The sequence below is a fragment of the Fundulus heteroclitus genome, chromosome 19, assembly GCF_011125445.2.
Source record: "Fundulus heteroclitus isolate FHET01 chromosome 19, MU-UCD_Fhet_4.1, whole genome shotgun sequence".
Classification (NCBI taxonomy): Eukaryota; Metazoa; Chordata; class Actinopteri; order Cyprinodontiformes; family Fundulidae; genus Fundulus; species Fundulus heteroclitus.
In genome coordinates, this window is record NC_046379.1 from 19,722,395 (window position 1) to 19,743,287 (window position 20,893).

At 44.3% G+C, this 20,893-nt stretch overlaps 2 protein-coding genes across 3 annotated transcripts in view; one reads left to right on the plus strand and one right to left on the minus strand.

Moving 5' to 3' along the window:
* The first annotated feature begins 668 nt into the window (after nt 1-668).
* LOC105939045 (transcription factor Sp3) lies at nt 669-15,816 on the plus strand. The gene is made up of 8 exons (XM_012881045.3): nt 669-1,283; nt 3,637-3,867; nt 3,948-4,547; nt 6,019-6,219; nt 6,317-6,521; nt 6,611-6,800; nt 8,995-9,191; nt 14,125-15,816. Exons 1-8 carry the CDS (start codon nt 1,215-1,217, stop codon nt 14,376-14,378), a joined length of 1,947 nt encoding a protein of 648 aa, XP_012736499.2. The 5' UTR covers nt 669-1,214; the 3' UTR covers nt 14,379-15,816.
* A 359-nt stretch (nt 15,817-16,175) lies between these two features.
* uggt1 (UDP-glucose glycoprotein glucosyltransferase 1) overlaps nt 16,176-20,893 on the minus strand; it is a 50,177-nt gene continuing 45,459 nt past the window's right edge. For both annotated transcript variants that reach the window (XM_012881044.3, XM_012881042.3), the window contains 6 exons: nt 19,609-19,791; nt 19,309-19,469; nt 18,973-19,087; nt 18,489-18,605; nt 16,730-16,874; nt 16,176-16,650 (listed from right to left, as the gene is read on the minus strand). In XM_012881044.3, coding sequence (XP_012736498.2) covers nt 16,631-16,650; nt 16,730-16,874; nt 18,489-18,605; nt 18,973-19,087; nt 19,309-19,469; nt 19,609-19,791 — 741 coding nt within the window. In that variant the 3' untranslated portion in view covers nt 16,176-16,630. The remainder of the gene's footprint in view (nt 16,651-16,729; nt 16,875-18,488; nt 18,606-18,972; nt 19,088-19,308; nt 19,470-19,608; nt 19,792-20,893) is intronic.

Consider the following 20,893-nt stretch of genomic DNA (forward strand, 5'->3'; position numbering starts at 1 on the left):
GTAGTGTTGTAAAGCCTTGATATTTTCTGGTGAAGATTTTAAAAACACCTTCGGGATTTCCCTGCACTAAGGTTTCCTACGGAGGACAAAGCTGCAGTGACCACAGGGGAGGGGGGGGGGTGGAACCTGTTGAAGGAAAATCTTTTATTCTTTATACCTTTAATCATATTTTTTTTGTAATTTAAGATCATTAAAATATAAATGCAAACTTATAGAATCTTTGTGACTGCTTTGAACGTTAGCACGTGTTAGCCATGATGCTAACATAGCGAGAAATCCTCCACTTCAACTCCTCCGTGGGCTCACTACCAGCTTCCATAAGTCAAATTAAGCTAGCTGCCAGACACTTTCCCTCGTCCTGGCGAGGCCCCCACCGCTCACCCCCACACGTAGCCCTGCCCCTCGGCCTCTCTAAGCACTGCCCGCTTTGGTGGCGTTTTTCACAGCTTAGTCTGGGGGCCGTGGTTGTGCTTTTACACCGGGGTGAGTTACACTTTAAACTGCGGGGTTTAAAGTAACGATTTAGTCATCTACATTCCTCTTCTAGCCTCGCTCGACAAACAGGAAACGCACGCGCTGCAAAAAAAACGGACTGGCATCCCGGTCAGCCAATCACGCTCCGCGACACCGCCGCGGAGCCAATCGCGGCAAGGAAGAAGGGCGGGACGTCCTGTAATGTGATGCAAATTCAACGTCGAGCTCGTTTAGTCCCACCCTTTTGTGTTTCCCGCACCGTCAATCAAAATAGAAAAAAAATCGACCCGAATTCAACGATCAACACTAGCCCGCCTTTGATAAAATAATCATGTTCGGAGTTTGGTCGGTGTGGTAATCCGCCATATTTACGCTATGGCTGATACGTAAACGGTTAGCGCATCGAAGCGGCAACTAATCGGTGAGTTTGTGAGCGCGGCGGCGAAGCGAGCTGCGTCTTTTTATCGTTAGCTCCGACGCTAACTAGCTGGATATGGTCAGCTAACCGAGCTAGCTGGCTACCTCTCGGAGTTGACAAAGTAAAACTGTCGGCCTGGGCCCGAACGCTCCGGGGGATCTACGGCGCTACGCTGAATTTCGCAGACGGCGGACCGCAGAGCCGGGGATGCTTTGCGGGCTTTTCTGGCAGGCAGGAGTTGAAGATTGCAGACTTTTTTCTCGGCTTCCCCCTCTCTCACTCTCCCCGCTAGCGCCAACAGCCGTCTCTGAAACAAGGAGAAATGGCGTCCGCGGACGTGGACAGCAGTCAGAGCGAGTTCCTGCAAGCTGGCGGCGCGGCCGAAACACAGGTATCCGCCACATTTCCCACCTCCCCGCCGCTTTCCGACTCGGGTTGTGCTTTTTTTTTTTTTTTGTAGCAGCTTGGACGTTCACACGTTTTACAATTTTGATGGCATTGGGTGAAAGCCGTACACTTCCTGTGTTCCCCTCAATAACGGCCACCCACTTTCCCCCCGTAAAACCCGCCCATAGTGGGTAGGACGCTGAAGTCAGTCACTTCCAGATAGCCGGAGCACCTTGGGCTTCGGCGAGGCTGCCGGGATGATCTAATGTCAGGAGGAGCTGCTGTAATCATTACTGTATCGCTCGGTTGTGCTGTAGCAGCCTCCCATCCCCCACCCGGTCCTCAGCCCGCTGTGGTCTGTCTCTTCTCTTCAGTTTCCCCCCCCATCAGAGTAAATTCAGCACGATCTCTTTTTTTCAGAGCAGAACTCTCTATTATTTTTTTTTAATAGCTGACTGACAGATGGAAGCCATTGTTATCCCCCCTCTTCTTCCTCGGTGTGATCCGGGGTGTCTGTGTTTGATCATGGCATGCTGGTTGGTTGCCAGGAAAGTGCACCTGGGTCTGGCTGGTACTAAAGTGGGTCGTGGGAGTGAAGAAAAAAACAAAAACACACACAAGGGGTCCCACAAGGCGCCTTTCTTGGCTCCCTTTTATACTGCCTATCCTTTGAACCCTTTTCCGTGTTTTGCAGAGGCTGCCCTGCAAAAACAAGCACATGCTTAATTTGTTCTTTGCTGGGATTTTACATCCTAGACTGACACCAAATGTTATGTAATTGTGTGGTGGTTAAAAAAAAAAATTTTTTTCAGCTCCTTTTTGTCTTCGTGAAACAGTTTAAGCTTTTTCAAACCTAAGGCAGAAAATCTGTGAGCAGCATTATAGTAATAGTAATATCAGATTTATTGTCATTGAAACATACATTACAACGACATTTGTTCTCTGCTTTTAACCCATCACCCTTGGGGAGCAGTGGGCTGCCGTGTGTGACGCCCAGGGAGCAATCTGGGGTTAAGGGTCTTGCTCAGGGACCCAGAGTGCAGGCGCTGGGGATCGAACCGGGTACTTGCATCCTTCTCTGAGTGCAAGCGTGCTGCAATAACCACTAGGCCAACATTGCTCCCATATTCTCAGTTTAAGCCTGTACTTTTATGTGGATCTGGCCCTTTTAGCTGACTATGTTTAGCTTGATTGTCCTGGTGAAAGGTGAACCTCTACCCCGGAGCTTTAACGGGGTTTTCTTTTAACCGTGTTTTGTTAATTAGCTCTCGTCATCTTTCCATCCATCGCCGTCTCCGCTGGAGAACAGCATCTCACAGCATGGTGCTGCCATCACTGTCATTAGCATTTAGTATAATTTTTTTTTTTTGCATCCACAAATGACCCTGTTTGTGTCGTCCTGCTGTCAGATTGTCCCACCTGAGCTGTGGATCTCTGCGGTTCCTCCAGAGGTACCGCAGGCTGCCTTTGTGATTAATCCTCCCCTCGTCCCGCCTGTCCGTATCGGAGGACGGCCACGCCCTCTTTAGCTGGTGGTTTAGAGTCATTTTCAGATGGATGATAGAATTCACTCGAATTGTTTTTTGAGAGAAGTCGTTTAGTAACCTTTCTCTGCTTTGAGTCTTTCCAAATTGTAGCTTTGTTTGCTCCCTAATGTTGTCTTAGAAGCCTCTAAAAGCCTCCAGAACGGCCGGATTCCTGCTGAGGTCTGAATTACACAGACGTGGTGGACTCTATTACTGATACGTGGCTGTTGAAAGCAGTGGCTTGACTTAAATTTACCGAGAGTATCAGAGGAAAGGGGGCTGAAAACAAAATGCACACCACACTGTTCAGCTTTTTGTTCAAAGAAAATAAATAAGAAGGCCTTGAGGATTCTTGTTCCCTTCAGTTATTCAGTTGTATTTTATTGAGACTTCAAGTGGAAGACACACAATGCTTTGGTTGTGAAAAGGTTTAACAGGTGTGAATAGACCAGCACCTCCTCCAGCTTGATGCCGATAAGACAAAAGTCACTGTTTTTGTTCCTAAAACGTAGATTTAACGATGTTTAATAACTGCAGAACGGGCTAGAAACCGAGGAAATACGGACCGTGAGTCCTGACCTGGGCCAGAAAACTGATCCATCCCGCAGGGCCTTAAATCACCGCTCTGGCTCCCTGGTTGTTTAAAACGAATCGACCTAGAAGCCACAGATGAATGTGCTTCTTAAATACAGCAGACTCACTTCCTGTCTTTAATGTAGTTTTCTTTTTGTTGTCGGTGTGAACGTCTCTGTGTCTGAACGCTGCCGTCCTCCTGATCTCCCCTCGCCGCTCCCGTCTCCTTGCTAACCCCGGTGCCGATTGTGCTCCCAGACAACAGACATGTCGGCCATTCAGTTGACGGGCTCGGACCGGTGGGAGGTGCTGACCCCCGTCTCGTCCGCCAAGGAAGACCAAGGCGTCATCCACATTCCTAACTCGGGGATCGTCACGTCCAACGGGCAGTACGTGCTTCCAATCGGGAGTCTTCCCAGCCAGCCCATTTACGTCACCGCGTCTGGGAACGAGGCCACGGCCAACGGGGTGTCGGGCATCCAGTATCAGGTGAGGACCGCGCCGGGGGGGTGGGGGGGTTTGTGTGCCGGGTAGCCGTCGCGCTCACAGCCGTCCCTCTGCGCTCGCAGGTCATTCCCCAAATCCAGAACGCCGACGGGACGCTGGCAGGGTTCTCCACACAGGGACTGGACGACGGCACGGGCCAGATCCACCTCCTCCAGGACGGCAGCCAGAGCAACATGGGAATCAGCTGCTCCACGACGGCGGCCACGGACCTCCTCACGCAGGCGGGCCAGGTCCAGTCCATCCAGGGCGTGTCGCTGGCCGGAGGCTCGGCGTACGCCAGCACCGTAGGGCTTCCCGGCAACATCACCTTCGTCCCCATAAACAGCGTGGACCTGGAGTCCCTCGGGCTGACGGGGGCCCAGACGGTACCGATCGCCACCGGGGTGACGCCCGAGGGCCAGCTGATCATGAGCGGCCAGCCGCTGGAGAGCCAGAGCCAGGACGGCGGCAGCAAGCAGTCGCTGGTGACGGTGGGCGACGCCGGCGGCAACCAAGAGATGTACGTGCCAACCACTTCCTCCTCGTCCTCCAACGCCTCCCAGCTCCCCGCCACCATCGACGGCACGGGGGTCCTCACCCAGGCCACGGCGGTGTCCGCGGGGGTGTCCGACCCCTCCTCCACGGAAAACTTCAACTCCCACAACCACCTACAGCAGATGCAGGTCAGTGTGTCCGCCGGACGTAGCCACTGTTGTTGAGGCGGCTTTTTTTTTTTTTTAATCGCAGGTTTGTCAGCAAACCGGGAAAAGTAGATTAGTTCACCGATTCAGCAGCTGCACAACAGCTGTCCAGATGTTTAGTTTGATATAAATGGAACCAGGATTTCACAGGTCTGCAGCCCAGCCTAGCAAAGGCGCCCATAGCCTTCAGGGTGTTGTTACAAATCAATTTTATTTTGTTAATTTACGGTTATTTTCCATGAACTTAATCGAGGCATGAAAACTTTTAACATCATTTTTGGAATGCTTCTGTGGTAGTCTGACAATTTAAATCGGTAATTTTAGCAGGATCAAAGTTACATCTTAAGAGAAATTTCCTTCCTCCAATTTACAAAAACAAAAAAAAAAAGTTGTGAAGGGAAACTAAACCATAAACTCTTTTCATTTTTAATAAAAGTCTGCAGCCGTTTTAATTTTATCACAGCATTCATCACTTTAAAATCAATAATGTTTATTCCTCCTTTTTCTACTGATATTACTATGTCGTTCTTTCTGATCACATGTTTTTTATTATTCCAGATGGAATTGTGACAATATTCTTCCAAAAATTGAGCCAACTGTCAAATATTTGCTGATTTTTTTTTTTTTTTCTTTTTTTTTTTTAAATGGCTTGAATATTAATTCTGTAATTTTCAGTGTGGTCCTTGTTAATCATTATACCTTAATATTTTACCTAATTTTTATCAATTTAAGTGGGTGGATTATTTTGCACTGCAAAAACATGACTAAAAAGAAGTAAAGTTTTCTTGAAATTAGTGTATTCATCCTTGATTTGAGCAGCAAATTTAAATAATCTGCCAATGGAATAAGATTTTTGCGCTTAAAATAGGAACAACTCATCTCCATGATCTTATTTCTAGTGCAGTTTATCTAATTATCTTATTTTAGGTGTAAAAATACTCATTCCATTGGCATATCATCTTATTTACCGGACAAATACACTAATTTCAAGAAAATTTTACTTATTTTTAATTGAGTTTTTGCAGTGTGAATTGCTAAGATTTCATATTTTTCTATGTTCATCTTTAAGGCTGAAGCTTTTGAGAAAAAAGAATTAACTAAATAAAACTGATTCGTTACAAATGCAGACCGCGGGCTCAATGTAGTTTGTTTGAGTGGCGTTGCCATAATGTGACATCATCGGGAGGCGCCGGGACCATGGAGAATTTCTATGTAAAATTGTCCGTTTACAAACCGGATAAACCCCACACCCCGCTATAATTACGTTAGTAAGTTGTTCAGACCAATCACAATGTTTTGCGTAATTGTGCAAACGTTAAACCGATCATGTATAGTGATGTCATCATAAAGCGCAGGGCCCTGAGCTGATCTGGTACCCACACCGGTACCGCCCTCTCGTCTGGCTTTGCGGTCCGGTGGTGCAGCTGTAACCGCGGCGCTCCTCTCTCTGCAGGTGTCCTCCTCCAGCGCCACCACCATCTCCCAGCCCATCCTGCAGCTGTCGGGGGACGGCCAGGCCCAGGTGGCCCAGGGCCAGGACCTGAGCGGCGCCGGCCAGACCATGCAGAGCGTGCAGCTGGTCAACCCGGGCACCTTCCTCATCCAGGCCCAGACGGTCACCGCCACGGGTCAGATCCAGTGGCAGACCTTCCAGGTAGCGCGCACCCGTCTCCCCCCACCACCCTGGTTCCTCCGCACGCCGCCAGAATCCGGATCCATCCTGTTTTTTCCTGTCTCTCTCTCTCCGGCAGGTTCAGGGCGTCCAGTCGCTGCAGGGGCTCCAGCTACCGCAGGGCCAGGGCCAGGCTCAGCAGCTGACCCTGGCCCCGGTCCAGACCCTTCCCCTGGGCCAGGCGGGCCAGGTCAGCCTCCCCAACCTCCAGACGGTCACGGTCAACTCCGTAACGCAGACCGGAGTCCAGTACGCGCAGGGAGAGGAGGCGAGGAGTCCATCCGGTAAAAACCGCGGCCCGTCGAACCCTGAACGCCTCGCCGTGGCCGTGTGCCGCCGCAGACCGTGACCTCTGTGTGTTGTCCCGCCTCAGGCATCCAGATCAAAGAGGAGCCCGACTCGGAGGAGTGGCAGCTGAGCGGGGACTCCACGCTCAACCCCAGCGACCTGAGCAACCTCCGGGGGCCAATGGGAGACGAGGACATGGAGGCGGCGGGCGGAGACGGCAAGCGGCTCCGCAGGGTGGCCTGCACCTGCCCCAACTGCAAGGAGTCCGGAGGAAGGTGAGGAAAGCCGCCCAGGAGAAATGAGGAGGGAAATGGGAGATTCACACTTTATTCCTCATTCAGCTTTCTGTCTTAGATCTAGAGCTGCAACTAACGATCGTTTTAATAATCACTCCATTATTTTTTTGATGAATCGGACAAAAAATACCTCTTTTATTTCTACTTTTTCCCAAAATAGAAAATTTGGACTGACAGAGCTAATAAGATCACAAAACACGTTGATATTTAGGTGTTTTTGTTACAATAATATAAGGAAATAAATAATTTAGCTTCAAATAAAGATTATGTTGACCAGATAGTCATTTAATAGTCAATGTTGTTTAGATGAACAGCGAGTTAACACAACAGAGGTGAAGCTGGAAAACTGGAGAGTCAATGCAGTTTGGTTGAACCTCACCCTTGTTCTGGTGCATCCTGGGAAATAATTGGGCATAACAATGCAACCAGTGGAAAAACACCACTTCTGACAATCAGATAAACCTCCAGCCCATTTCATAGACTGTCTCAGCAGAAGCTGCATTTTATATAAAAGCCTGTCTGGAGTTCCCTGATGACAAATGAGCACACAGCCTGTTGAATGTGACGTGTAGCCAATCAGAAAGCACCGATAGGTCGGCCGCGTTATCTCCGCTTCTTTAACCAGCGGCTTTTCTTTTTGTTATGATTTTTCTCCGTTAAAATCAGTCCACAAACTATCAGCATTCTTCTTCTTCGTCTTTCATGTTTATTTACTCTGAACTCACGTTTGATCTTCAGAGGATTCCCAACATTTTCCGTCTGACATCTGAACGAATAATCTGTTGGCGTGTTGAGCTCGCCGTCTGACCGGACGCCACACACTGTAGAGCAAATCTGTTTTATCTAGGATTTTTTTTATCGTTGCATCTCTCAGGTGTGAAAATCAGCCGACTGTTTTAAAATCCTGCCATATGATTGTTTTTAATTCAGGGCTGCCTCCTATCATCCTGAGTGTCTCACCAAAATTTCGTTATGGTTACATAACAACAATAAAGACTCTTGTTTCTAGAGGCCGGCTCCTCTCTCCCATACAAAACCGTCGTTTAGACTTTGTTAGCTAATTAAAACTTAAAGCTTAATCAACAAAAATTACCATCAGAATGAAACTGTCTTCTGATTGAGAGGGCTGGTTTATGATCCATAAGCTGATCAGCGTCCATCTAAACTCATGAACTTCCAGCTCCTGCATGTGGAGGATGGAGCCGCAGCGCTGCAGCACAGATCATTTTGGGAGGATCATCATTTCCTCCCGCTCCCTCAGCAGCAGCAGCAGCAGGAGTTCTCCACCATCACAGAACCTGGTGCGGGTCCATTCTGTGCGCTCAGAACCGTCAGAACCAACACACCTCTGTGTTAATTTTTTTTCCCGCATGAAGAAGTAAAAAAACTTCTGCGGTTGTTTCATGGAAATCCACCAACTCTGATAATATCAGAGTTTCTACTTTGAATAAATCTTGGTGCAAATAAACGCACGTCATGATCAGATTGGAGAATTTACTACAAACAAGTATTTGCAAATCCCGTCTCCTCCTGGCTTTGTTTCCATCCCTCTGCAGCCAGTCAGTCAGTCAGCATTGACCACCGCCTGTAGGTAAATGAAGCGGCTCTGCGACACGCAGAGTGACGCATTAATCTCGCGACACAACGAATCAATGAAGAAATTCGTTGCCACCGCTTTTAATTGTTGATTTTTATCGATTCGATGTTGCAGCCCTACTTCTATCCTTCCTTTCTTGTTTACTTCCTTTAGTCTGAAATTTCTCCCTCCCTCACATTCTTCCTTCTTCCCTTTCTTTATTTCTTTTCTTCTGTCCTGTGTCTCCTTTTGCCCCTCCCTTCATGTCCTGTGCCCTCACTTCTTCCCTTTGGTATCCTTGCTTCCTTTTCTTCCACTTTGTCTTCTACCTGACTCCCTCTCCCAACTTCTCCTCTTATCCTTCCTTCCTTGAGTCCTACCTATACCTTCCTCCCTTGTCTTCCTTTTAATATTTTCTCTCCTTTACTTTAAAGTCTGCCATCCTATGCACCTCAGTATGTTAGATTTTTAAAGCAGACGGTGAAACCTGAGAGCGTTTTTGGTGTCTTTACATGAAAGCGGTGCGGGGCCTCAGCGTTCTCCCTCCCTCTGAGGCTGTTCCCTGACTCTCTCCTCTCTCCCCGCCTCGCCTCCCAGGGGTTCAGGCGTGGGCAAGAAGAAGCAGCACATCTGCCACATCCCCGGCTGCGGCAAGGTCTACGGGAAGACGTCCCACCTGAGGGCTCACCTGCGCTGGCACAGCGGAGAGAGGCCCTTCGTCTGCAACTGGATGTACTGCGGGAAGAGGTTCACCCGGAGCGACGAGCTCCAGAGACACAGGAGGACGCACACAGGCGAGTGGCGCACGGCTTTTCCTCTGCCGCCTTCCTCTGGTTTCAGCCCCTCAGGGTTTGGCTCGCCGGGGTTCGCAGACTCCAACCCGGTGCTTTCTGCATGTTCAGACGTCCGCGGTGCAAACACTTATCTGCAGAGCGAGAGCTTGCGGCTGTGTGGCGGGGCTCACTCTTTGAAGCGTTTTAGAATCAGATTTCGACACAGAGGACATTTTGAGCGCTGTGGTTTTTGCACAGCGACAAAAAAACAAAAGCTGTCTTACCGTTTTGAACCCTCAGCCGCGGCGCACAGGCTGAACGTTTAGCTCTGCTTAAAAAACGAGCAGAAAGATGCTCCCCATCAGACACAGAGAGAAGTAGGTCTGCTGTTGAGGATGAAAGCTGGAATCATGTAGGAACCGATAAGATAATAAGAACCGACCCTCGGGTCTTATTATGACCAGTTCAACGCTGGATGAGCTCTACAGCATGACCAGCACACGTTCTGCACCAGGAACGAACATTTCTCTGTTTTAGTTCAACTTTACTCCTAAAATCCCGTTTGTCTCTGCCCTCTAGTGGCAGCAACAGCTCATTACACCGTCCAGGATAAAAACAGGGTTACAGGCAGGAGATAAAAGCATGAAAGTGTCTAATTCATACAGAAATGTTTTTTTAGGTGCAGAGATGTAACATTTAGATCTTTTTTATTGATAGAATGAGGAGAAACTCTTCTTATATACAACTTATAATGCATTAATAAATGGGCATGGGCCAGTATGATACGGTGTGTATATCTGCTATAATCTTGTTTACAGATTTAAAAAATCAAACGTCTTACATCATCTAGTGGTTTATTTCAAACAGGAAACAATCGTCGCATCTATTGGTAAAATATGATTTTTTTTTATTGCAGTTTAACATGAGCTAAAATATTATTTTATTATCTGTGATTTAGCTGTGTCGGATAAATATTAAAAATTTTTTTTGCAGTTCTGCAAAAAAAAAGAGGCGCTCCAAGGAGAAGCACAAATAAAACCTGATATCCGCTTTAAGTAGTCAGGCTGTCTGCTCTGGCTCTGCTCTATTAACCCGGTACGATATCAGCTGGAATTATAGATGCTTTTATTACATATTTTGTGCTGTGTAATGTTAGAAGAACAATAGTCAATATAAGAACAAGTGACCAATTTTTTGTTAACCAATGGGTTTTATAAACTTAAACGTAAGAATGTTCTATATTAAATAAAATCAAATAAAATGCATATAAATTATAAAACCGTGGAAGAAAGCTCAATGAGTCCAATAAAAACAAATAACTTTAAAGTGCAAATAGCATTTCAAGGTCAGTTGAGTTTCAGCCAGTTCAGAGTCCACAGCTCCGATGTTCAGAGACGTGAACATTGGTCTTAGTTTTTACTAAAACACTAGTATAAATAAAATTAACATTTAACTCTAATGACGAGAGCAAACACAAATAATTAAGTAGCTGAATTGCTGGCTGACGCTCCTTCTTCCTGCAGTCTGAGGATGAGGAGGAGATGATGAAGAGATGGTTTTGTCCACAGTTTAGTGGCGGCTCAGCATAACACAGCGAGGCTGAAGGTTAGCCGTTAAAAGAAGACATCACTCACCACCACAGGCTGCTCATCAAGCACAATAAACTCTTTTCTTAGAGCTAATCTTTGTTTTTTTGCCGTCCCGCCAGAGTTTTTCACGCTTTGCACAGGTTTCGGACGTTTGTTGTTTAAAAGAGCCAGAGGTTTGTCTCTTCCCCTCCGGGGTCTTGTGAAAATCCTCATGCACTTCTGTAAGCGCGTCTATATCGGCGATTTTAGACGCAGGACGACTTATTTAATTATTAATATATAATTTATTAATATCAGACTGGGACAGACCCAGGGCTCGCAAATCTTAACTGTCTGCGTTTTCTCCAGCTGCAAATATTTCCTAAAAGTGTAGCGGCCCTCTTTCATTTTTTTATACATTTATTTTTCCAGCCAGGTGGTCGCTGCCATTCGTTGTTCTTCATACAGTCGCTGTCGCACAGACGTTTAAAGCACTTTCTATCGTGGGGAGAGTTTAAGAACCTCGATGCTGGCAGCTGTAGATATCTGTTCTTAATCGATGCATTCGGGCTATTTCCCCAAAAGCTTAACCCTTTAAAGCCTGATAGATGAGGAAACTTCACATAAAAACATTTTTGGTTCCTTTGAAAAAACGGAAAAAAAACCCCACACAAACAAAAAAAAACGTCAGGCTTTCAAATTTTCTGTCTATCGTAATTGATAAATGAGACTGAAAATACATTTTCCTCATGTTTTCTGCATTTTTCTATAGTGTGTAGGGCTGTTCAATTTAGCCAGAAATCTAAATTGTGATTTATTTCAACTATAATTGTGATTTCGTTTTGACTTTTCTCTGCATTAACCACAAGCAACAAAACTGGGGTCCGTTCTTCGTACGTTGCTTAAAACATCTGAGATCAAATGAGACATCCAAGATGATTTCATTCGGCTAATCATGATCCGGCTAACTGGGTTCTTCGAACACAAATGTTGTTTATGATTAGTATGGCTGGATTGAGTTATCTGAGACAACTGCGCGTTCATGCGTTTGTTTAAAAGGGGAAATGTATCGATAGTAAAAACAATGATCAGCAGCGCTGCTATTGGCTGTTCAGCATGGCCAAAGAACGCCCACAGTTTTTCTCTCAAGCAGAACACGAGCTTTTAATGGAAGGTTATGCCGAATTTAAGTCATTAATTAAAACACCTCAAAATCTGTTAAAGCCAGGAGAGAGGGCTGGCAAAAAGTAGCAAACAAATTAATGTGTAAATACTGTCCATGGTAGATGTTTCTATCACTTTCTACAGTATGAATTTTTGCATTTTAATAATCTCATATTTACTTTGTTCTTTTATGTCAGAGCCTCCACAGGACCCACTACAACATGGGGACAAGTAAAAGTGAAATACAAGAATATTCTACAAAATGGTAGCCTTTAATTATTACACTTTATTTTAAAAAGGCACTTGTTATATCAAGAGATCCAAATTTCAGTGTCATTCATTAGACACGGGAAGTAAAGGACACGTGCAAACTGGGAATTTTAACAAAAAAATCTTTATTCATAAACAATAAACAATTAAAATCTTCTTTTCCAAGTCATCCACAGTTTACACGGTAAAACTGTATTGCTCCGTGTCTAGATAATGCATCCATAGTTTTTTCTAATACAATATACGGCTCGACAGGAAGCAAGCCTTTCAAAGTAAACTAAACTTCACTATAAAATGGCCCGAACAAATCTTCTTACTGAATATGATAAAAATAAAAAGCAAACCATCATACAAATAACTTAAATATTTTAGATTTATGGCTCCAACACCAATTTTTCCTCTTTAAAAGCCACTGTTAAATGATGTGTTTGTCTGTTTATAACAGCCACCAAGAAAAATCTCTCTACAATTACACTGTCGCGCTGCGCTAAAGGATCCTGTTTATTGCGCAATACGCGATTAATTCGAAAAACTCTGCAAATTATTCTTGCACCTTCCGCAACAGGTTGCAGTCGTAAAAATGGACATGGCTACGGCAGACTTCCCTATCTCCTCCGCTTATACAGCCGCGATCTAATCTTGTTTACATTAAATAAGCCTGCTCTGGATCAGGCTTAAGCTGGCGCACATGTTGCTATGACAACAAGTGCAGGAAGTCTTTCGAAGAACCAAACGATCCAAGATCATGCCAAATCGTCAACAATGAAATCCTGCTAACTGAGTTAGCGACGTACGAAGAACGGACCCTTGGTCAGTAGATAAAGATGCTTGTAAACAAGGACTATTTAAAACAAGAAATTAAATGTTTTTATTAATCAGAATATCATTATTCAAGAGATAAGCTTGTTGGGTTGGACATCCATTCTAGTTGAACATAAAGTGCAACCAACAACCAAGTCTATGTATTATTATTAAACAGTTTGACCTGTGCTTAATGCTATGGTGAGGTTTCTGATAAAATTGATTATCTCACTGCTGTAATTCCCTTCCCTTCCATGTGGAGCCAAATCCACTTTAAACGTATTACTGACACCTAGAGGACGTGTCTTATCCATTAGTTGTTACATAGACAAAAAAAATTGCAGACCTGTGCCGTTTGGAAATTGCGATTGTATTGCAAATGCGATTGATTGTAAAATATATTTTTATGTTGTAAATCGTATGTTCAGAAAAATACAGAATTTGTTTGAGTTAGAGGTCTCAAAAATGACACATTTGTAAGGGTTCACGTTTGGCCCTATTTCTCCAGTTTTTCTGCTGCGGTGCTCCTTTTCTCTTTTTGTTTTCTTTATTTGACTCTTGAGCACTTTGTCAGCATTCAGTTTAAACGTGTAGAAAACCGTCTCTGACCTAAAGATTCACCAGGAACCTGTTGATGGGAGAGAGACGCAGCGAGCAGCTTTCAGGGTCTGGGTGCTGATGTGAGGCATCAAGTTAAAAATACAGATTTCTTTAACATTTAATTTCCAAATATCAACTTTAGTTCCTTGGATATATTTATATATATATATATATATATATATATATATATATATATATATATATATATATATATATATATATTTTTTTTTTTAAATTAATCTGTGGCATTTTTTTTAAATTTTAGTCCTCCTCTTGATTTACAGTACATGAAAAAATATATTCCCCTCATGGGAAAACGATAAAATATGATTTCCTGGAAGGCAGGGAAAGCTAAAAAATTAAATCAACCCAAAATAAAAACATATTAAATGTCCAGAGACCTGGGAGGGTTGGATACTTTATATTCTGTGTATGTTTTTTTTTTTTCAGACTGTAGTTTGAGCAAATGTTTTAGAAAAAAAATAACCCCCCCCCCCATGTAAATCTCCGGTTGCTTAACGGAGGTGTGTGTGTTTGTCCTCGGCCTGCAGGAGAGAAGAAGTTCGTGTGCTCCGAATGCTCCAAGAGGTTCATGCGCAGCGACCACCTGGCCAAGCACATAAAGACTCACCAGAACAAAAAGGGTGGCGGGCCCCCCTCCACGTCCCCGCCCACCACCGACGCCGTCATCACCGCGGACGGAACCACGCTCATCCTCCAGACCGCCACCGCCCACGACCTTGTAGCCAATCAGGAGATCCCTCTGCAGCTGGTCACCGTGGCGCCCGGTGAGGTCCTGGAGTGAGGAGGGTTAATCTGACCGGCCAATCACAGGGACCGCTTGAGCTTTCCTCTTTATTTTTTTTCTTTTACTTTTTTTTTTTTTTAACATATGAATATATACGTAAATATATATGACAAATATATATATTTTAAGTGAAATTTATCTTTTTGTTTTTTGCAGTCTTTTTTTATAGGGGGACGAAAAGAAAAAAAAAGAAAAAAAAACATTAAAATGTGGTTATGTACACGTGGAAACACACCTGTCACCTGAATTAACACTCAAGAACACAACGTGAAATGCCTTACTTTGTATGATACTCTTGTATAAAATGCTGGAGGTGCATGTTTTTTAAGCATTGCAGATCTTGTGACTGTAACGGACTTTAATGTAGGAGGAGGAAGGAGAAGGATGTCCAGAACCTCGCTCGCTCGCTCTCTCTGGGATGTTTAAGGAGTTTTTCTTTCTTTCTTTCTTGTTGCTCCGGCGGCAGGAGGGCTGCGCGTGAAGCCGGGCGCTCTGTTTGAAGCGGCGTAACTTCCGGGTTTGACTGCTGCCAGGGATGCGCCGCTATTTTTTTTATTTTTGTTTTTTATTTTTTAAGAGGTGGTTCAACATTTGGGTTAACATCGACACTGGAAGCCCACGCTGACTTGTTCTCGTTGCGTTTCAGCTCGGTTTCCAGTGTTTGTGTTAAAGCCGCAAGTCGAGTTGGCTTCTCCGCATTTTAGCCGCGCGCCAACAGGGCAGCGGCGCGCGCCTGAAAACAGCGCAGGTGGCGCCCACGGCCGTCTCACGATCTGGAACAGAGAGCAACTTCTTCCAGTGTCTGCTCAGCTCGAGTAAAATGTCCCATCTGTCCTCCTGAGCACACCGTCCTCTCTGCTATTCCCCCACATATTGCAGACAAGAAACGCCTCTTTACTTTTTTGTTTTTGTTTGTTTTTTTTCTTTCCCCCCACCTTCTGTAAATTGATCATGTATTTCACGTCTCTTTACTAACCGGGTGTCACCTAGACCAGAGCCCGCACGACGACGATCATAGATTGTGAAGGAGAACGGGTCCAAATGTTGCCATGTGAGGAAACCAAAAGCAGCAGATTGTCGTCCGACGTTCCTGCAGGGCGGCGTCGCGCCGAGCGGCTTTTCGCAATAACTGCTCCGACGCTGGTTCTGGCCAGATGCCGTTCGAAAGGAAAACAATCATGCCATTTGACTTTTATTTTTTTAATTTTTATTTAATGTAATCCTTTCCTCGGTTTGTCTTTATATTTGTAGCATTCTTTTTACATGTATATTATCTTATTTTCACCTTGTTTATAGAAGCCATTACGTAGTTAGCTGAATTTGTCGTATCAAAACCTTATTTTAATTTTTTTTTTTTTTAAATTGGTGTAAAAATTGAATGTTACCTTTTGTAAAACCTTTTTTCAAATGGATCACAATAAAAGTCTGAAAGCTTCCAGTTTTGTATTTCACAGTTTGTCAGATTTAAGAGAAACGACATCCTGAATTTGTTTAATAAAAAGGAGAAAACATCGCCGCTCTGTCCCTTACTGCAGAAATATACATCAACAATGTCAGGGTTCATATGGAGGGTGGAAAATGTGAAACATTGGGTCAAACACCTATTGAGGAATTTACCCAGCATTCATTCATGCATTATTTAATCCATCTATCCCCCCTGGTCTGCATGTTCTGTTCAATATGGAAAAAACAGCTATAGATTTAATAAAAATCTTGCATTTCTTCTTTACAAATTGTCCAAAAAAAAAAAAGTAGAACATGCACATTGACATATTGTAGGCACTCAAACAGTTCAATTTAATCAAACAGTCTGATTTATTTAACATCAGCAGTTATCTTTTATTAGACTACTTTGTACATAGTTCCTGTCAGGTATTGGTTGAACCCAACACCAACCATTATCTCTGTACCTTTTATGATTAAACTCTTTGAAATTGTTCCTGACTGAGGATAAACATCAAAGATCTGCTCAGGTCCTGTTGTCCTTCACCTCAGTCTCAACCTGAAATCAGTGCAAACATCTGACATCCAATACAGAAAAAAAAAAAACACTTTATATTTGCTTCACAAAGTACATTCCTGCCACATTTACCCACATATACATAAAAAATTAGAAAAAAAAAACAGCAAAACGGTTGTTTGAGCCCGTTTGTTTCTGGCGTGTGGTCAGCAGTCCCCAAAGGCTTCAGGAGGAACCTCCTCGTGAAGCTGATTCTTCAGAGTCCAGATCTCTGGCTTGTTGTGGACCTTCACAGCTCTGAGTGAACATCTGGCAGGAGGACAGAAAGAGGATCGTCAGGACGGTGGATGTGGAGGGTTTGGCAGCGGCTGCTCAGACGGCTGGGTACCTGTGCCCTGCTGCGGCGCTGAGTGGCCCGCCCTGCCCTGGACTCTGGTCTGAAGGCGTTTTATCTCCTGGTCGTAGTCGGTCCACTCCGCTACGATCCTCACCGCTGCCTGCAGCTTCGGCTCTTTGGTCATTGGATTGTTACACTGGGGAGAAACACGTACACCTGGTTACAGGATCAGACCGCGCGTGGACACAAAGGAACAGCTGTTTGTTTTATTTACAATATTCACATCAAGAGTTTTTCCTAAAATTGTTGCAACCTCTTTGGCTATTCTCTCTGAGTCATATCTGTATCAGTTATTTTAAACCTGGGTTTAACCTCTATAATTATTATTAATGTAATAATAAAATATCAAATTACAAATAAACACAGTTTACTTAAAGTAAATAAAATATTTTTTGCTTTTATGATTCATTTAACTGTCTGAAGGCCTTTTTACTTTGCATTCACACCGCTATCATTAAAGCTACTAATACTGGTGTAAGTTACAATTTACTTTGTCATAGAGAATTGTAATTTTAGTAAATAGCTAAATATTTCCCGTTATATGGTCTCTGCCTTTAGCCCATCACTGAGTTGCTCAGGGACCCAGAGCGTTGGAGAGTTTCAAACCAGTGACCTTTGCAGCCTCTCCAAGACCCAATAAACAACCACTGGCCACCACTCCCACCATGTGTTTATATACAATTACAATAATTTATTAATATTCTTATTTTACTATCATCGGTGATGGCGATCATGGGGCTCCACGATTATAGGTTATAGACTTAAATAATAAAATAGTATGCACTAATATTGATATTAGAATACAGTTTGAACAAAATGTGTTTTTGTACTGATATAAAAATGACTTTTGTCCTACATCTACGCCACCATTATTAATGTGTCCACCTATACTGTTAATCTAACACGATTTAAACAAATTGTCTTTTTGTATTTAAATGCAGTTGAGTTAACTTAGTCATGCCCCTGGAAGATTTGAGGTTAACTTTTAATTTGACCGACAGGAGCTCATAAAACGGCCCAGCCAGAGAAGATAGAGAATCTGTGGAGGGAGCTAAAGATTAGGGTGATGGCAAGGAGGCCTTCCAAGCCGATAAACATAAGTCTTCGAAAGATCGGCGAAAACATGAAACAACCAGCTGGTCAGTGGTTATAGGGAGGGTTGGACAGCTGGAATGGTAAGAGGATACTTTTAGTTTTAAATGTAAAAAAACAAGCAACACCTCCCCCCCCCCCCCCCCCCCCCCAAAAAAAACAACAACAGATAAATCTATTTTTCAAAACTGATTCTTGTTTCATTTTGTTTCATGTTTTGAGAGACGCTCGTCTCATTTCCTGTCACAAACTTCCTGGTTGGTTAAAAATAACTGAAACTAAATCCCTCCAGAGTGTAAATAATTTACTGTACAAATATATATTTTAATTATATTATTACTGTGAGCCTGTATACAGGATTTGCTGCTCAGCAAGACAAAACAATCACATATAGGACTTTAAAACAGAATGATCAACACTTGTTTATATGTAAACATTTCTCTGCACTGTAATCTGACCATCTACTACAATAAATAAAGTATCCCTGCATATTGTTTCTAATGTTTCATTTACTGTTCTAAGTCACTAAACTGATGAAGAATCATTTACAGACGCTCTAGTTATACCCAGGTGCGCCCTCTAGTGGCTGCGGGGACACCAACAGGCTGCTGAAAACGTGTCGGTGTGTGTTTTGCTCTCAGACACAAGAGGCTGTTACCAAATCTATCGTCTTTGCCGTCCTTTTGGAGCTGTCGTCACACCAGGTCTCACACCACAGCCACTCCTGAGGCAGAGACTTGATGGGAACCTGGTGGATCATGTTGTTGGGCAGATCCTGGAAAAAAAACACAGCCAACGTTTGAGAAAGACGCAAACGAGAGAACGAAGATCACAACGAGGTACCTAAAACCTTCTGACCACAGCCGGCTGTTTTAACCAAAGAAACAGAGAATAATAATAATAATAACAAAGCTGAAATAACCTCAAAATGCAACAAAACCTGAGCCAGAATAAAAGTGAAATGTCTCAGTGATGTTTTGAGATGCTGCCAGAGTTGGACATGTCATAAATATGCCCTCTGGAGGTTTTTAAGGCCAAAGCTGAAGGACAGGAGCATTAGGTGAATCTTAAAGCTAGGGTTAGTAGACACGACGTCTATAGCTGGAATGCAGAGCAGTAAAGAGAAACGGCGGCTAGCAGACCTGGTCCAGGTTGGACAGACTGTTGGGGTCCTGGCTGAGTCCCTGGTACTGTCCTCTGAGGCGGTCTCCTGCTGCGATCTTCCTGAACTTCTTCAAGTCGACGACATACAGGGCACTGCAGGCCGAAAAACACACAGTAGCTACATGATTAGATGAAAAAGTTTTCACACCCTAGGCTTTCTTTCTAAAACATTAACCCATGCCCCTTTCTGCTTGGTAATATATTAGTTGTCCAAGTTGAAAGTTGTGATTCTAAGGTGACAAGGATTTCCTGGAGCTCTTTAGCAAGGCAGTGTCTAAATGTGTCTGTGGGCGACTGCTGAGCTGAACCAGCACCTGATGTGGTACTTGCGCCCGGCGAGGTGGCTCGCCCAGTAGCCCGACTTCCAGAAGCGATAGCCGTCCATCTCCCTGCGGCTCTCGCAGAACGGGGTGTAGCCGTACGGCGCCCCCTCCAGGTCAAAGTCCCGCAGATCCTTCAGGTCCGTTCGCACGATCTGACAGGAGGAAGGTCAGGCTCAGGGTCTTAAGTCTCGATGCAAACGCTCTCTAACACTGTCTTGTTTCTAGATCTGGTCTCTCAGGGGGAGAGCAGGCGGTAAGAATGTTTATCTGGACAGGAATCGGGCTGCAAACCTGGTCTGCGTCCACAAACAGGATCTTGTCCACGGCGAGAGGGAAGAGCACGTCCAGGAAGAGGATCTTGTAGCCCCAAATGATCCTCTGCTTCTCAGTCTGCTGGTGCAACCAGCGGGGCCACTTGTACTGGACCAGCTCATACTGGAAGCCATACTGCTTCGCCATGTGGGGAATGAAGTCCTGCAGAGTGAAGCACATCCAGACACATGAAGCCTACAGCGACATGCCACACGCTAACTAGTAATGACAGGCCAACACTTATCCATACCATATATTATTATATTATTATTATTATTATTATTATTACCACTGCCACAGACCTCAGCTCTTTGCTTCCATTTCAACGGACATACTAAAAAGGTTTGAGTGAAATTCCTAGACATTTTTACAGTGGGTAGGATTGAAAGCCAAAAGCAGAAACTGGAAAGAAAGAAGGGAGAAAGGCCACTAAAGAAAAGGAAAGGAAGTAAAGAAGGGAAGGCATGCTGCAAGGAGGGATAGACGGAGAGAGGGAGAACACAGAGACATGCATGACAAAGGAAGAAAAAGGACAAAGGAAGGAAGAAAGGACGCAAAGGAAGGGAGAAAGGACACAACGGGAGGGAGAAAGGACATAAAGGAAGAAAGGAAGGACACAAAGGAAAACACAAAGGTCACAAAGGAAGAAAGCAAGGAAGGACACAAAGGAAGAGAGAAAGACCGCAAAGGAAGAGAGAAAGGACACAAAGAGAGGGAGAAAGGACACAAAGAAAGGAAGAAAGGGCATAAAGGAAGAAAGAAAGTACACAAAGGGAGGGAGAAAGGACACAAAGGAAGAGAGAAAGACCGCAAAGGAAGAGAGAAAGGACACAAAGGGAGGGAGAAAGGACACAAAGGAAGAAAGGAAGGACACAAAGGAAAACACAAAGGTCACAAAGGAAGAAAGCAAGGAAGGACACAAAGGAAGAGAGAAAGACCGCAAAGGAAGAGAGAAAGGACACAAAGGGAGGGAGAAAGGACACAAAGAAAGGAAGAAAGGGCATAGAGGAAGGGAGAAAGGACACAAAGGAAGAAAGAAAGGACACAAAGGGAAGGAGAAAGGTCACAAAGGAAGAAAAGGAAGGAAGGACACAAAGGGAAGGAGAAAGGTCACAAAGGAAGAAAAGGAAGGAAGGACACAAAGGAAGAGAGAAAGGCCACAAAGGAAGAGAGAAAGGACACAAAGGAAGAGAGAAAGGACACAAAGGGAGGGAGAAAGGACACAAAGAAAGGAAGAAAGGGCATAAAGGAAGAAAGAAAGGAC

Coding starts and splice junctions, on each gene's coding strand:
- LOC105939045 (XM_012881045.3), top strand. CDS start 1,215: ATGGCGTCCGCGGACGTGGACAGCAGTCAGAGCGAGTTCCTGCAAGCT. Junction 4,548..6,018: donor ACCACCTACAGCAGATGCAG/GTCAGTGTGTCC, acceptor CTCTCTCTGCAG/GTGTCCTCCTCCAGCGCCAC. Junction 6,522..6,610: donor GGAGGCGAGGAGTCCATCCG/GTAAAAACCGCG, acceptor GTCCCGCCTCAG/GCATCCAGATCAAAGAGGAG.